Source organism: Dendropsophus ebraccatus, chromosome 1, assembly GCF_027789765.1.
Source record: "Dendropsophus ebraccatus isolate aDenEbr1 chromosome 1, aDenEbr1.pat, whole genome shotgun sequence".
Lineage (NCBI taxonomy): Eukaryota > Metazoa > Chordata > Amphibia > Anura > Hylidae > Dendropsophus > Dendropsophus ebraccatus.
The window spans coordinates 117,814,268-117,829,180 of NC_091454.1; the positions used below are offsets into that span (position 1 = coordinate 117,814,268).

A 14,913-nucleotide genomic window follows, 5' to 3' on the forward strand; every position below is an offset into this window, starting at 1 on the left:
TGATTCTCTGATTCTAGAACAGCTTCAGTTACCATTCCGCATCCTTTTCCCACTATGCTCGGCAGACATAAATCTTACATGTATAATGCTTATGCCAAACGCACAGTTTGGTAAGAGCTATGTTTGCCATTGCCGTTTAATGTAATAAAGTCTGTTTGGCTAAACAAATGCTAAAGTCAAACAGCATATATTTCTGTACACTCATTATTTTGACTTTTTGTTTGTCATTACTAGAGATTAGCGAACCGGCCGAGGTTCGTATGAACCTGAACTCTCGGCTTCTGATTCCCGCTGTCTGCCCGCTCCGTGGAGAGGGTGGATATAGCCTGAGGACTGCCTGGAAAACTGGGATATAGCCATAGCCATAGGCTGTATCCTTGTTTTCTAGGCGGTCCCCAGGCTGTGTCCACCCTCTCCACGGAGCGGGCAGACAGCGGGAATCAGGAGCCGAGAGTTCAGGTTCATACGGACCTGAACCTCGGCCGGTTCGCTCATGGACACAAATTCAAAAAGGGCCACACCCACACTCAAATGGGCCTGAACTAGAATAATGTACCAACAGCCGTTGTTGTAATGACGGGCACCAAATTGACCGACGTCATTTAATACTCAAGATGATGGCACATAATTTTGAAAGGAAGAAAATGAACAGAAAAAAAACGTCATGTGAACATAGCCCACTAGTGGATTTTTCATGTTTCTTTATTTGTTTGTTTATTATTATTTTTTTTTTAAAAAGGTCGTTTTGATGGTAGATGCATGCCAGTATTTATATGCACATATAAACATTGGAAGAAGCAATACCTTTTTATACCTTTTTGGGAGTGGCAACAGGTTATGCACCTTTTTACAAACTGTTAAGGGGAATCTGTCAGCATAATTTGTCTGTGGAGTGGATTATGCACTTTCTAGAGACCAGCAACAGTTTTTTCTTTGGTTTGACTCCCCTGAAGGAAATGAAATATAGTTGTTGTTTTTTTCCCGCAATATTGTATCATCTTTTCCCAATCGGGATTCGTTTTTAACTAATCACTTTTTAATTAATTTTTTTAAATAAAATGATTAGAAAAATAAATATATAGTTATTTTTTTCTTTCTCATCATTGTATTAAAGAACTAAAGTAATTGAGACCTGATTTGTAATTTCTTTAACTTTTAAAAATGATAACGAAATATAATACAAAAAATAAATAGGGGAATTTAATTTCCATTAGGGGACTCAAACCAAAGAAAAAGAAGTTGCTGGTCTGTAGACAGGTGCTTTACCCCTAGACCACAGCTCCAAAATAGACTAAGATATTCAACTATATCTGATTGCAGAGCAGTCCTCTGTTGGCAAATACTGACAGACAACGTGCGTGAGCAGGAGAGCCGGCAGCATTGATTATTCATGAAGGAGAGGGAGGAGAAAGGAGTGATGAGGCACAACTCCTTATTCACTCCTTATTACAGTAGAGGGCCAAAATTTGCACACAATCCACTCCACTAACAAATAACTAAATGGTAACATGCTCACTAGGGGACTGCCTGCCACAGCACAGCACACTGTCAGCACCAGTGGTAGTGTCCAGGTGCTGACAGATTCTACTTCTACTACAGGACTGGCATCTTAAAAAGTGCACAAAAGTGACAAAAAACCCTGTCTGCACTTGTTCTTCACAACACCATAAAAATTATGGGGGAGATTTATCAAACATGGTGTAAAGTGAAATTGGCTCAGTTGCCCCTAGCAACCAATTGGATTCCACCTTTCATTCCTCCCAGACTCTTTGGAAAATGAAAGGTGGGATCTGATTGGTTGCTAGGGGCGACTGAACCAGTTTCACTTTACACCATGTTTGATAAATCTCCCCCTATGTTCGTTATTTGGCTGGGAAACATGTTTGCAAGGCACTATAAGCTACCCTGAGGATATATGATCCTTCCTTCTTCTAATTTCTGCTGTGTGTCAGGCTCTGCCCAAAAAAATTACCCAAGGTTGAAGTTCACTTTTATAAAAAAAAGTTTCAACCGAATCTGGGTTCAACAGGTTTGGTATGCACGTCACAGACTACAATGCATATCAGAGCACTGGATGGCTACATAGGCATGTTTGTTTCTGTTTTTAACCCTTTGAGGACCAGGCCCAAAATAACCCAGTGGACCGCGCAAATTTTAAGCTTAGTGTTTTCGTTTTTCCCTCCTCCACTTCTAAGAGCTCCAGCATTTTCAGTTTTCTATCTACAGGGCCATGTAAGTGCTTGTTTTTTACAGGAATAGTTGTACTTTGTAATGGCGTCATTCATTTTACCATAACATGTATGATGGAATTCCAAATATATTATTTATGAAGATATAAATAGGTGAAATCGTAAAAAAGAATGCAATATGGTAACGTTTGGGGGGTTCCTGTGTCTACGTAATACACTATATGGCAACAGCGACATGATACTATTATTCTATAGGTCAGCCCGAACACAACCATATGCAGGTTACACAGATTCTCTAATGTTATATATGTATTTTTTTTATGAAATCCTTTTTTTTTGGCAATTAAATATTAATAAAATGGGCCTATTGTGACGCTTATAACGGTTTTATTTTTTCACCTACGGGGCTGTATGGGGTGTCATTTTTTCCGCCATGATCTCTAGTTTTTATTAATACCATATTTGTGAAGATCGGACGTTTTGATCACTTTTTATTGTTTTTTTTTTAATATATAATGTAACATAAAATCTGCGCACTTTTTTCCCTCTTTTCGTGTACGCCGTTCCCCGATCACAATGACGCTTGTTATATTTTAATAGATCGGACAATTACGCACGCTACGGTATATTATATGTTTATCTATTTATTTATTTTTATATGTTTTATTTATATAATGGGATAGGGGGGGTTATTTCAACTTTTATTGGGGGATGGGTTTTGGGGTAGTGTAATAGTGTTTTGAACTTTTTTTTTTACACATTTGAAGTCCCTTTGGGGGACTTTTACATACACTAGTTTGATTTCTTCACTGATCACAAGTGTAAGTGACTCCCCCTGTCACTTACACTTAAACGCCGCGGTCGCGCAGCGATCGCGGCGTTGAAGGGGTTAATGACACGCAGCAGCGCGATCGCTGCAGCATGTCATTACTGGTGAGGTCCCGGCTGCTCACTGCAGCCGGCCCCCACCTCCTATGAAGCGCGCTCCGCTGCGGAGCGCGCTTCATAGCGGGAGAAACACCCAGGACGTAGAGTTACGTCATGGGTCGTCTGGGGACAGACTTCCATGACGTAACCCTACGTCCAGGGTGGTCTAGGGGTTAAGCTTGGGGATATATGAAGCCAAAAAAATATAATAAGAAAGGGCACACATTTTAAAAAAAAGTTTTTCTGCCCAGAAAACCCCTTAATGTTTATAAACAAGCTGTTTACATAAAATGTCAATGCATGCAGCCCATACCCTTCATATCTGGATGAGCGTGTATAAATGTTAAAAGCACCTATGTGCAGTTGTGAGATGGTGGCCCCTGGGTTATTCTGAATCAGAACACCACTGACCTAATATTGATGGTCTTTGAGTTTGACCATCAATATTGTGGTCCTGAAGAACCTGTTTAGGCTGTGTTCACACACTGTCAAATTGACAGCCATTTTTATAAAATAACAGCTGTTATTTGTCGTACAATAAAAACATCCATCATTTCAATGGTGTGTAAACTTAAGTGTTAATAAATGTTAACAGCTGGTTGTTACTTTCACATTTTTCCTCAGTTTGCAAAAAAGAATGCATTATAATGTCATATAAATAAATCATATACAAAGTTAGAGCTGCAAGAGTAACCTCAAGATTATTGTCTGAACTGGCAAAGCAATTGCTCTTTGGTCAAATGAATACAACATATATTTATTACTTTGAGCTAGCAATAAACAGAAACTGCACTAAACTGAGTTTATATTCTTACCAGATATGTGCTGTATAATGCAGATTCTTCTTACTGGTACATAAATAATGATATCATTATTATTGTCACATACTGATATTAATTGTATAGACTTTTCTAACACTTTATGTGTTAAATTTGTAAAATATGTAAATGTGTAAAATTTTCCAATATTGTCATCACTTGAAAAATGTCACGAAAAATGCTCAACCCTGTTGATGGATCACACGCTCAGCCAATCAGTGACTGCAGTGGTGTCGCGTCCCGGTCACTAATTGGCTGAGCAGGCAGTCTATTAGCAGGGTCATGACATTGCTGGAGCTAGGGATCCCAGAGACAGGCGGGGGTCCCAGAGCTGTGAGACAGCATGTAATAATAGAAAGAGATGCAGACAGCAGAGAGCTTTGGTGCATACGCAGTGTAGAATAAAAAAGACTCCCCCTGAGCAAGACCTTTCCCCTATACTCCCCCGTTTCCCTGGCAAAGGTCTTTCCCCTATACTGCACATGTGTTGGATAGAAGATGCGGATTGGAGAGCGATATGGTGCACACAGAGGTGGACAGGGACAACTGGACAGACGAGTGTAGGCATCATAATGTAACATAGGAAGTGCAGTGCATGTTGAGAGATGTAGTTTCCTGTCCGGACACCATCTTGAAAATGTAAAAGTTCAGAACAAGCAACTGTAGAGGTGGAGAGATGCTGGGAAGGTGTCAAAACGTCCATAGGGGGAGTGGTGAGTAAGCCAGATGGGTTTTGTGCACTTTTATTTTTAAGGGACCAGCCAAAATACCCCTTTAATGTAGTTAGTAGTAGACAAAAGTTTAGCTCATTAAAATTAACAGGCCCTCTCCAGTATACATTAGTATACCTTTTAGCCACTAACTTGATATACACTCACCGGCCACTTTATTAGGTACACCTGTCCAACTGCACGTTACCACTTAATTTCTAATCAGCCAATCACATGGCGGCAACTCAGTGCATTTAGGCATGTAGACATGGTCAAGACAATCTCCTGCAGTTCAAACCGAGCATCAGTATGGGGAAGAAAGGTGATTTGAGTGCCTTTGAACGTGGCATGGTTGTTGGTGCCAGAAGGGCTGGTCTGAGTATTTCAGAAACTGCTGATCTACTGGGATTTTCACGCACAACCATCTCTAGGGTTTACAGAGAATGGTCCGAAAAAGAAAAAACATCCAGTGAGCGGCAGTTCTGTGGGCGGAAATGCCTTGTTGATGCCAGAGGTCAGAGGAGAATGGGCAGACTGGTTCGAGCTGATAGAAAGGCAACAGTGACTCAAATAGCCAACCGTTACCACCAAGGTAGGCAGAAGAGCATCTCTGAACGCACAGTATGTCCAACTTTGAGGCAGATGGGCTACAGCAGCAGAAGACCACCCGTTACTAGCATGGTGTACCTAATAAAGTGGCCGGTGAGTGTATACTGGCAACACTCCCGAAAAATGCCATTTGAGATGTAGAGACATTTAGAGGTGCTGTAAGGCCACACAGAAATCTGTTGCATCTGGTGCATTATTCATGTTTAGGTTTACCGCTGGCCGCTTTTAATACCCTTTTGGGTGTGGCTTCTAAAGAGTTACTTAATAACTGTCCCCTGCAAACAACGGCCATTATTCTATACATTATGTGAACTAACGTCCGTTGTTTCCTTAGACTTCAAAGGGGAATCATTGAAACTGAAAACAACAGCTGTTATTTTAAAAATGAATAGCAGCCGTCATTTTAAATAAAAAGATACAGTGCGAACGTAGCCTGAAACATATGATCTCCATACCAAGGCAGCAACTAAGTAAAGCAATATCATTACTTACTGATCACTATTCGGTCCTAACTCATCTGAACACTACTAACTATATACCTTCAGTAGCTCTTATACTATATAATAAAATGTCACTATGATCCATTTCTAGGTGCTCAAAAGCAAAAGCTAAAAGAATTGCATTTACATTTTTTCCCATTGCGTCATGGCTGCCCACGTACCAAATCAAGGATTGGATTCTCAGCGATATTGTGTCTGGAGTCAGTACTGGCCTGGTAGCAGTTCTACAAGGTAAATAAACCATGTAAATAGTATTATGGAATTTGGACAATTCTGGTGTAATTCTTTTAACATATAAAGTTATCACTTTTTATCATTTCAGGTCTTGCATTTGCTCTGTTGGTGAATGTGACCCCTGATTATGGACTGTATGCAGCATTTTTCCCAGTCATCATCTACTTCTTTTTAGGTACATCGAAACACATATCAGTTGGTGAGTCACTGAATTTTTATAATTAGTAAACAACGGATCACTTTATTGTGGGGGTAGAATATAAGAACTGCTTTTAGGTTATTATACTTTTAAGGGTAGCTTCACATGTACTGGATCCGCAGCGGATTTCACGCTGCTAGTTTGCAGCCAAGTCCGCTGCGGATCCTGGTAGTGTGAAGTGAATAGGTCACATATCCACAGAGGAACTTTCATTCCGCTGCCAGTACTTGACCCTGCCCCTTTAACCCCCTGCATCCCACCGCCCGCAGCCCCCGGCCCGAAGCATACATTATTTGCTGCTGCCGTGCACTGATTGGCTGGTGGGGAGTGAGGGGAGTCGGGAGCCTCACACACAGCCACAGCGCCGAGCAGGTAATGTATGCTCCAGGCCTGGGGGTTGCGGGCGGCGGGATGCAGGGGGTTAAAGGGGCCGGGTCACTTACTGGCAGCAGAATGAAAATTCTGCTGCGGGTATGTGACCCATTCACTTTACACTACCAGGATCCGCAGCGGATTTTGCTGCAAACTCGCAGCGTCAAATCCGCTGTGGATCCGACATGTCTGAGCTACCTTGAAGGCAAATCCATCTTTATAACCATTTATTTAGTGTTCCAGTAAATTGTAAATTCCCAATATTACTGCCACTCCTTAACTTAAGACGTCAGTCTTAGGTTTACTCTCAATTTTACAATTTTTTAAGACGAGAATAATACAAAACATAGGAAAGAGGGTAAACATGCAAATGCACGAAAATGTAAAAGTATAGGTACAATGCCATACTGTTAATGTCACTGCAACGACAATGGAAGCAATCTCATAATATATTATTGTGTAGTAAAAGCAGCAGTGGTCCACATGGCTAAAAGGTAACATCATGCTTGCCGCGACATGTTAGCAACCAAAAATAACAAATCGTAACAAGGCGTCAGTCTTAAAGTGTACCTGTCATTATAACTTTTAAAATTTAAACCAAAAATAAGTGTAATATAAAGTAAGTTTGCAATTTACATTAATTTTTTTTTGTTATCATGGACAACACAGCACTTCCTGTTTTCTGACTCTTTTTTTTCTCAGAGTCAGAAAACAGGAAGTCCTGTGTATCCCAGGCCATCTAAGCGCTCATAGAGATGACAGTCATGTGACTGATGGACACATTGACTCTCTGTAGTGGCTGGAATTCCTGTGTTTAGTCTGGGTTTTTTTTAACCAGCGCAAGTCAAAAAATCTGCCTTCAGGAGACTGGACCTGGAGATTCTGGTAAGTTCAGCTTTGTTTGACAGCATGATAGCAACAAAAAAATAATGAATGTATATGGAAAACTTCATTTATATCACATCTACTGTTGATTTAGATTTTGAAACTTAAAATGACTGTGACACTTTAAGTTAAAGTTCTGTGACTCTGGCAGGCCTAAAACATGTCTGATGTTTTTTCTACATGTACAGTGGTACCTCAGTTTAAGAATAACTTGAGAATTGAGAGTGCTTTGCAAGATGAGCTCACAGTTTTTCAAAATTGTAACTTGGTTTAGGAGCATTGCTTTGGTTTAAGAGCTTCTCTGTATTGGGTGGGAGGAAAAGTGGGGTCGGGGCATGGTCTGCATAGTGTGGTCTACAGCCCTGTACTCTAATCGAGGAAGTCTCCTTCACCTTCCAAATCATAGCAGATCCACTTCAGGCTGGGGCTTGAATCAGGGGACAGGACTGTGGAGGTAATCTCTCCATAGCTGTAACCCCTCTCTCCCCGGACAGAGAGTGCTGCATGTATGTGCCCACATCTGCCCTGCTCATTCCTTCATCCTCCCTGCAGTCTCTGTCAGCCCTTGTGTTTCCCATCCTCTCCATTTCTGCTATAATGTGCCTGCACTTACACTCAATGTACTCCTGCACAGCTCTGTGATTCTTACTTCCTGATTGGTCCATGCTGAACACACACCCCTTCCCCGTTGCTGTCATGTGACCACACAGACCTCTGACAGCAGCCCTGCTTCTCTATTCTAGCCTATTGTACTACGCTACTGCATTATGTTACTATACATTATACTCCACATGCCGATTGCTATACTGTACAGTAACTTATAATATCACATATTCAGCTGTTTTTAAATGTTTGTTTCATTTGTTTTACGTTATTCAGAATTTTGCTTTTTTTAAGAGTGATTTGGATTACTAGCATGGTCCCAGAACGAATTATGCTTGTAATCCAAGGGACTATAGCACTTTGTTATACAACTTTTAGTGTATGCTCACACATTTTTTGAAATATGACCATACTTTAATAATTACGTCTGTAAATAACAATCATGGTCTTTATTTGAAAAACACAATACCGCCATATTTTTGCCTAAAAAAAAAACATTGTGTTAATATAGCCAACATGTAATAAAATAACAGAAGATTTGATTCAGGTGATTCAGGAGTTTTTTCCAGACAAGCTTTTTCAAAATAGTAAAGTCAAAGTACGGTGGTGTAAGATGTGCCAGATGTTTTAAAAGACACAAATCTTGTCCTTACTAGATTCCACTAGATTTCTGGTATAAATATGTTAAATGGACAAGACCTCAGATAGCCATGCCCACTCCTGCCAAGTCCCAATCATTTTTTGGGAAGTGGTATAGGCATCATAAAACTTCAGAGATGAGCAAATTACTGATCTAAATGAAGCAAAGTGCTTAGTTTGTACTGCGCTCCACTCATCAAACTGCCGGCCTTTCAGCACTGTTCCGCTCTCTGTCACTCCATCCTAGGTACTGGGGAAAAGCTGGATCCAATCTTGGGAAACTGGGAGAAGTTTCCCAGGATTGAATCCAGCTTTCCCCGGCATCCTGAGAGGAGTGGCAGGCAGCGGAGCAACGCTGAAAGGCCGGCGGCTTGATGAGCGGAGCGCAGTACAAAAGAAGCACTTTGCTTCATTTAGATCAGCAATTCGCTGATCTCTAGATCAGATCTGTTTTCACACTCTTGTCATATAGTGTATACACAGTGGCATAGGGTTATTAATCTGTATAAAAAAAAAACTGGTGTAATTTGCCCTTAGCCAAATGGCCAATCCCAGCTCAGCTTTAATTTATCAGCGCTCATTAGGATATGAAAGCTGATCTGTGATTGGTTGTTCTGGGCAAAATGACACCATTTTTTGTTCTGCACAGACTGATAACTTTGGGCTAGTATGCTTTATTGAATACTACTGTTACTTTTCCTCAGAAGTCGAAGAGGCTCATGAATAAAAAGCTTGTCATAATAAACCTTACAGTATAGAAGAGACTAGATAAATGCATTGGTAACATTATAGGAAACTGCTAATAAGTTCTGCTACTTAAATAAATTACTGGAGATTATTTGGTAAAACTGTCTTATTACAGGTCCCTTTCCTGTGTTGAGTTTAATGGTTGGGACAGCTGTACTTCGCTTGTACCCCGATAATCCAGATGATCCAGATTTGAATGAGAAAAGAGTTACTGTAGCAGCTTCAGTGACAGTACTAGCTGGGATCTTCCAGGTCAGTGCCGCCATGTTGTCTCAATACTCTGCTCTTCCACTTGTACACTGAATGCCAATGTTTTTTTGTTTTCCAGTTGGCTCTAGGATTGCTGCAAATTGGATTTATAGTCATCTACCTGTCGGATTCCTTGATTAGTGGTTTTACAACTGCTGCTGCTATTCATGTTTTAGTCTCACAGTTGAAATTCATATTCGGCTTAACAGTTGCACCATTTAGTGGACCTTTGTCCTTATTTTATGTAAGTATACTTATGCGGTTAGTACATTTTCACCAGCAATTCTGAATGCAGAACCAAAATTACTTATGTCCACAATTACTCTTTTAACTGTATGATTTTAGTGAGAAAACTAAAGTCAACAAAAAAGTTAACGCTATTTAACCCAAATGCTCATATGTTCCTCATTTATTTAGTGTTGTCTAAAACAGCCAATAGAGATAGCTATCATAGCCATCTCTCCCGACCTCATCATACACATGAACCTTCAGCACAACCTAACATTTACTCTATGGGGAGGACAGGGGTAAGCCGCAGCCAGACAGCTCTGGCACCAGCTTACTTCTTTCGAAACAAAAGGGTTGGTGGTAAAAATGCAACATGTCTCATTTCTCTAAGTTAGGAGGCTGCCGTATGGGGACCTGCCAAAGGTTGCTTGTTGAGTATGGGCACTTTTAGAGCTACAGTAGATTTATACTTTATTACCTATAGTACATTGCATAGGACAAATATTTTTTGACAATTCTAATATAATTCTGAATATAATTACATAAATTTCAGTACGCTGTTGAAGCACACACATATTTTTGGTGTAATAAGCTTTTATTTTCTTTTACAGACATTGGAGGGTGTTTTTAAAAATATTACAAAGACAAACATTGCCGACCTAGTGACATCAATAATTATAATGGTTGTAGTATTTGCAGTGAAAGAAATCAACGATCGCTATAAATCAAAGATACCTGTACCAATCCCTATTGAAGTTATAATGGTAAGTAAGCAATACATTTAAATACAATTTTTTTTGTATTGCTGTCATTAAACAGCAAAAGATGGCCGCAAATGTTCATGCTAATTATTTGCGTCCATCTTTTGCCATTAAATAACAACCATCCGAAAAAACAGCTGTCATTTTGTCATTGTGTGAACAATACCTTACAATGTTTTTTATGTTACTTTATTTAGGCTGTAAAAGTTAACTGTTATGATATATATAAAAGCACATAGGTGTCAAAATGATAGAAATACTCCCCCCACCCCCACCCCATGAAGTGATCTCAGTCTTTTGGACTGCTGATGGAGGCTCTGAACAGTATAATCTACATTATTATTATTATTATTATTATTATTATTATTTCTTTATTTATAAAGCGCCCTTAGTTCCAGAGCGCTATACAATAGATAGGCAACAGGCAGGAACAATACAAGATCAGAAAACATTACATGAAGGCAAAAGACAGACTTGTACATGGGGGAAGAGGACCCTGCCCGCGAGGGCTCACAATCTACATAATAATAATATTTGTGTCTAATTTCTGAATAAAAAGGGTAATAAAATGAATCTACAGATAATATGATGGTTAAGGGATCAAGCTGAAAGAATTTCTAACTGACAATAATTCTGTGTATTTATGCTTACTACATGTGTTCATTTTGTATATACTTCTTTTACTTTGCAGACAGTTATTGCAACCGGTGTATCGTATGGATTTGATTTCAAGAAAATATATGGCGTTGATACTGTTGGAAAATTGCAGAAGGGGTATGAATATCTAGATCTGTCTCTGTATAAAATAGTCCAATACACTGGTTTTGACTAATCCTCTTCTGTGACTTTTAATATATTTTTTCCATAAAGTTTCTTAAGCCACTTTAAAGCGACTCTGTACCCACAATCCGGCCCCCACAAACCACTTGTACCTTCGGATAGCTGCTTTTAATCCAAGATCTGTCATTGGATCCGTTCGGCAGGTGATGCTGTTATTGTCCTAAAAAAAACTTTTAAACTTGCAGCCCGGAGTCAAACGGGTGTGGCTTGGAGTATCTGTGCCCTGACCTTGCACCACCCCTCCGTCCCTCCTCCCCACCCTCTTTATCATTAGGAATGCCCCTAGAACATTTTCTCCTGTCTGAACATTGCACAGGTGTCTAACGATCCAGCCCATGTGCTGTGCTGACACGGGTGATGAATAGTAGAAAATCTGCCTGGAGCATTGCTAATGATGAAGAGGGTGGGGAGGAGGGACAGAGAGGTTGTGCCAGCCTAATGCACAGATACTCTAGGCCACGGCCGTTGGGCACAGGGCTGCCAGTTTAAAAGTTGTATTTTAGGACAATAACTGCATTACCTGCCGAACGCAGCTATCTGAATGTACAAGCGGTTTTGGGGGGGTCAGATTGTGGGTACAGAGTCGCTTTAAAGGTAAAATGCATTGTATCAGCGAGTAATTATTAGGCTATACACAATGTTTTTTGAGGTGAAAATACAACTGTATTTAGCTAATTATGGATGTAAATAATAAACATTTTCTTTATTTATGGCTGTAATTACCAATATACGGAGGTATTTGCACCTAAAAAAAAAAAGGTTATGTGAACATAGCCTTAAAGTGCATGCAGAGATTTTCTTTAATCTCTCTCAAAACCTGAATGGCATGTACACTTGAATTCTTATTTCACTCCACTGGTTACTCAAAATGTATTAATGTTGAAACAAGTGATTAAAGAGAACGGAATCAGTAAAAAAGCACATATAAAGCTAAGTAAACGTGCTGATAGATCACCCAGCATATGTCGCTAACATATGCTTATAGCCTCTGTCACTGCCTGCAATAATCTGCAAACTTACTTTAGTAAAGACCCAGGCTGTATGTAAATGAGCCCCCAAATAGTCAACTGGGCGTTGTCATTCTTCCAAGTAGTCAAGTAGTAGGCAGTATCAGCACTGTAATCACGCCCCTCTAGGTATGATTCAGAGCTTTGTTATCCCCCTTATGTCATTGAGAGGCGGGCCTTCCCTAGCATTGGAACTTCAAAGTGGCATCGTATCCATGTTGTACATCTGTGCTGTTCTGCACGTATCTGCCCAAATTAAGACTTTGGAGCTCCGATGCTAGGGAAGGCCCACTTCTCAATGACTTACTGGGGATACAGTGCTTTGAATCACGCCTAAAGGGGCATAATTACAGCGCTGATGCTGCCCAGGACCGTGACTACTTGGAAGAATGACAACACCTAGACGACTAGTTGGGGGCTCATTTACATACAGTGCAGGTCTTTACTAAAGCCAATACTATGTTAGAGAAGTATGCTGGGTGATCTATCAGTATGTTTACATAGCCTTATATGCATTTTTTTAGTACTCTTACAAGCAGGGCCCTCATTCCTTATGTGTTCCTTAACAATGCGGCTCTCCCCCCGAATTGTTAAGTGCTGCAGAATACACAATATGTTGGCACTATTTAAATAGAATTATTATTAAATTAATTTCTGATTACAGACATTCTGCCCCAGTTTTTAACCTTACAATCACAGTATGTATTATCATCAGAGAAAAAAACATATCGGGCAATGCAAAGATCCAATTCCAATATAGAAACATAGAAGATTGTCGGCAGAAAAAGACCACCTGGTCCATCTAGTCTGCCTTTATAATATTTCCTTTATTATTATCTTGATTATAACAATATGAAGATTTTAATAGAAAAAAACATTTATACTGAGGAAAGATTCCTAGACATCCACGTAACATATAGTCTCCTATCAAATTAGGACATCACCTTAAAAAAGAAAGATCTCAAAAGATTTCTTCCATCTTGTCTAATATTAAAAAAATTGAAACTCCTAACAAAGAGACTGCTCAACACCTGTTTGACCTTACTGAACTTAGCAGGAGAGGTTTTCTATGGGTCTTTTCTACTGCTCTGGAAAGTTCCTGTCTCCGCCAGAGATGTCAGCAGAGAGCAATGTGTTCCTATAGGACATACAGCAGCTGATAAGTATGGGAAGACTTGAGATTTTTTAACAAAAGTAAATTACAAATCTATATAACTTTCTGAAACCAGTTTAAAAGGGGAACTCCAGCAAAGAAATATTTCTTTCAAATCAACTGGTTTCCTGACACTTCCTGCAAGACATACAGCAGCTAATAAGTACTGGAGACTGAAGATTTTTTAATAGAAGTAAATTACAAAACTCTGGCACTTTCTGACACCAGTTGGTTTAAATGAAATAAACTGGATAACCCCTTAACTATTCATATGTTCTGTTAAAAATGCTATTCATTTAAGTTTATGAATAGATAATAAATGTAAAAAAAATACTATCATAATTCTAACTTTTTGTCATATATCTCTTCTTATACAGCTTTCAGCCTCCAGCAGCACCGAGTATTTCAGTATTTAAGGACTGTGTAGCTGACGGCTTTTCCATTGGAATTGTTGGATTTGCTGTAGCTTTTTCTGTGGCCAAAGTCTATTCCATAAAGCATGACTATGTAATAAATGGTAATCAGGTATGTGCACAGAGCCTGCAGGAAGGCTTACAAATTTCACACACAATAATATGGACCCATAGTCTGTTCAGCACTGCATTTCAGATAAATTGTCATCTATTTCTTAAAGGGGTTGTCCAGCGAAAATCTTTTTCTTTATATAGATTTGTAAATTACTTCTATTAAAAAATCTCAAGTATTCCCATACTTATTAGCTGCTGTATGTCCTGCAGGAAATGTTGTTTTATTTTCAGTCTGACACAGTGCTCTCTGCTGACATCTCTGGCCGAGACAGGAACTCTGTCTTGGTTTTATATGACTCCCATAGAAAACCTCTCCTGCTCTGGACAGTTCCTGTCTCGGCCAGAGATGTCAGCAGAGAGCACTGTGTCAGACTGAAAATAAAACATTTCCTGCAGGACATACAGCAGCTAATAAGTATGGGAAGACTTGAGATTTTTTAATAGAAGTAAATTACAAATCTATATAACTTTCTGATATCAGTTGATTTGAATGAAAAAGATTTTTGCTGGACAACCCCTTTAATACAGCATTAAACATGTTTTTCCAAATTTCTGTATGCCTTCCTATAAAAGAAGAGGCATATTAAGGTAAATTGAGACCCTTTATAAGTCCATGGCGCCATAAGGCTATGTTCCCACTTCCTGAACATATTTGGGGAAGGAGGCGGTCTATAGACAGCCACCTATAATGATGAATAGGACTCCAGTTGGAGTCT

At 39.5% G+C, this 14,913-nt stretch overlaps 1 protein-coding gene across 1 annotated transcript in view; it reads left to right on the forward strand.

Annotated features, from left to right (window-relative positions):
- LOC138797323 (chloride anion exchanger-like) overlaps nt 1-14,913 on the forward strand; it is a 44,671-nt gene that overhangs the window by 8,114 nt on the left and 21,644 nt on the right. The window contains exons 3-9 of the mRNA XM_069977323.1: nt 5,845-5,984; nt 6,076-6,186; nt 9,548-9,684; nt 9,761-9,925; nt 10,521-10,673; nt 11,362-11,444; nt 14,048-14,195. Of these exons, the coding sequence (XP_069833424.1) occupies nt 5,845-5,984; nt 6,076-6,186; nt 9,548-9,684; nt 9,761-9,925; nt 10,521-10,673; nt 11,362-11,444; nt 14,048-14,195 (937 nt within the window). The remainder of the gene's footprint in view (nt 1-5,844; nt 5,985-6,075; nt 6,187-9,547; nt 9,685-9,760; nt 9,926-10,520; nt 10,674-11,361; nt 11,445-14,047; nt 14,196-14,913) is intronic.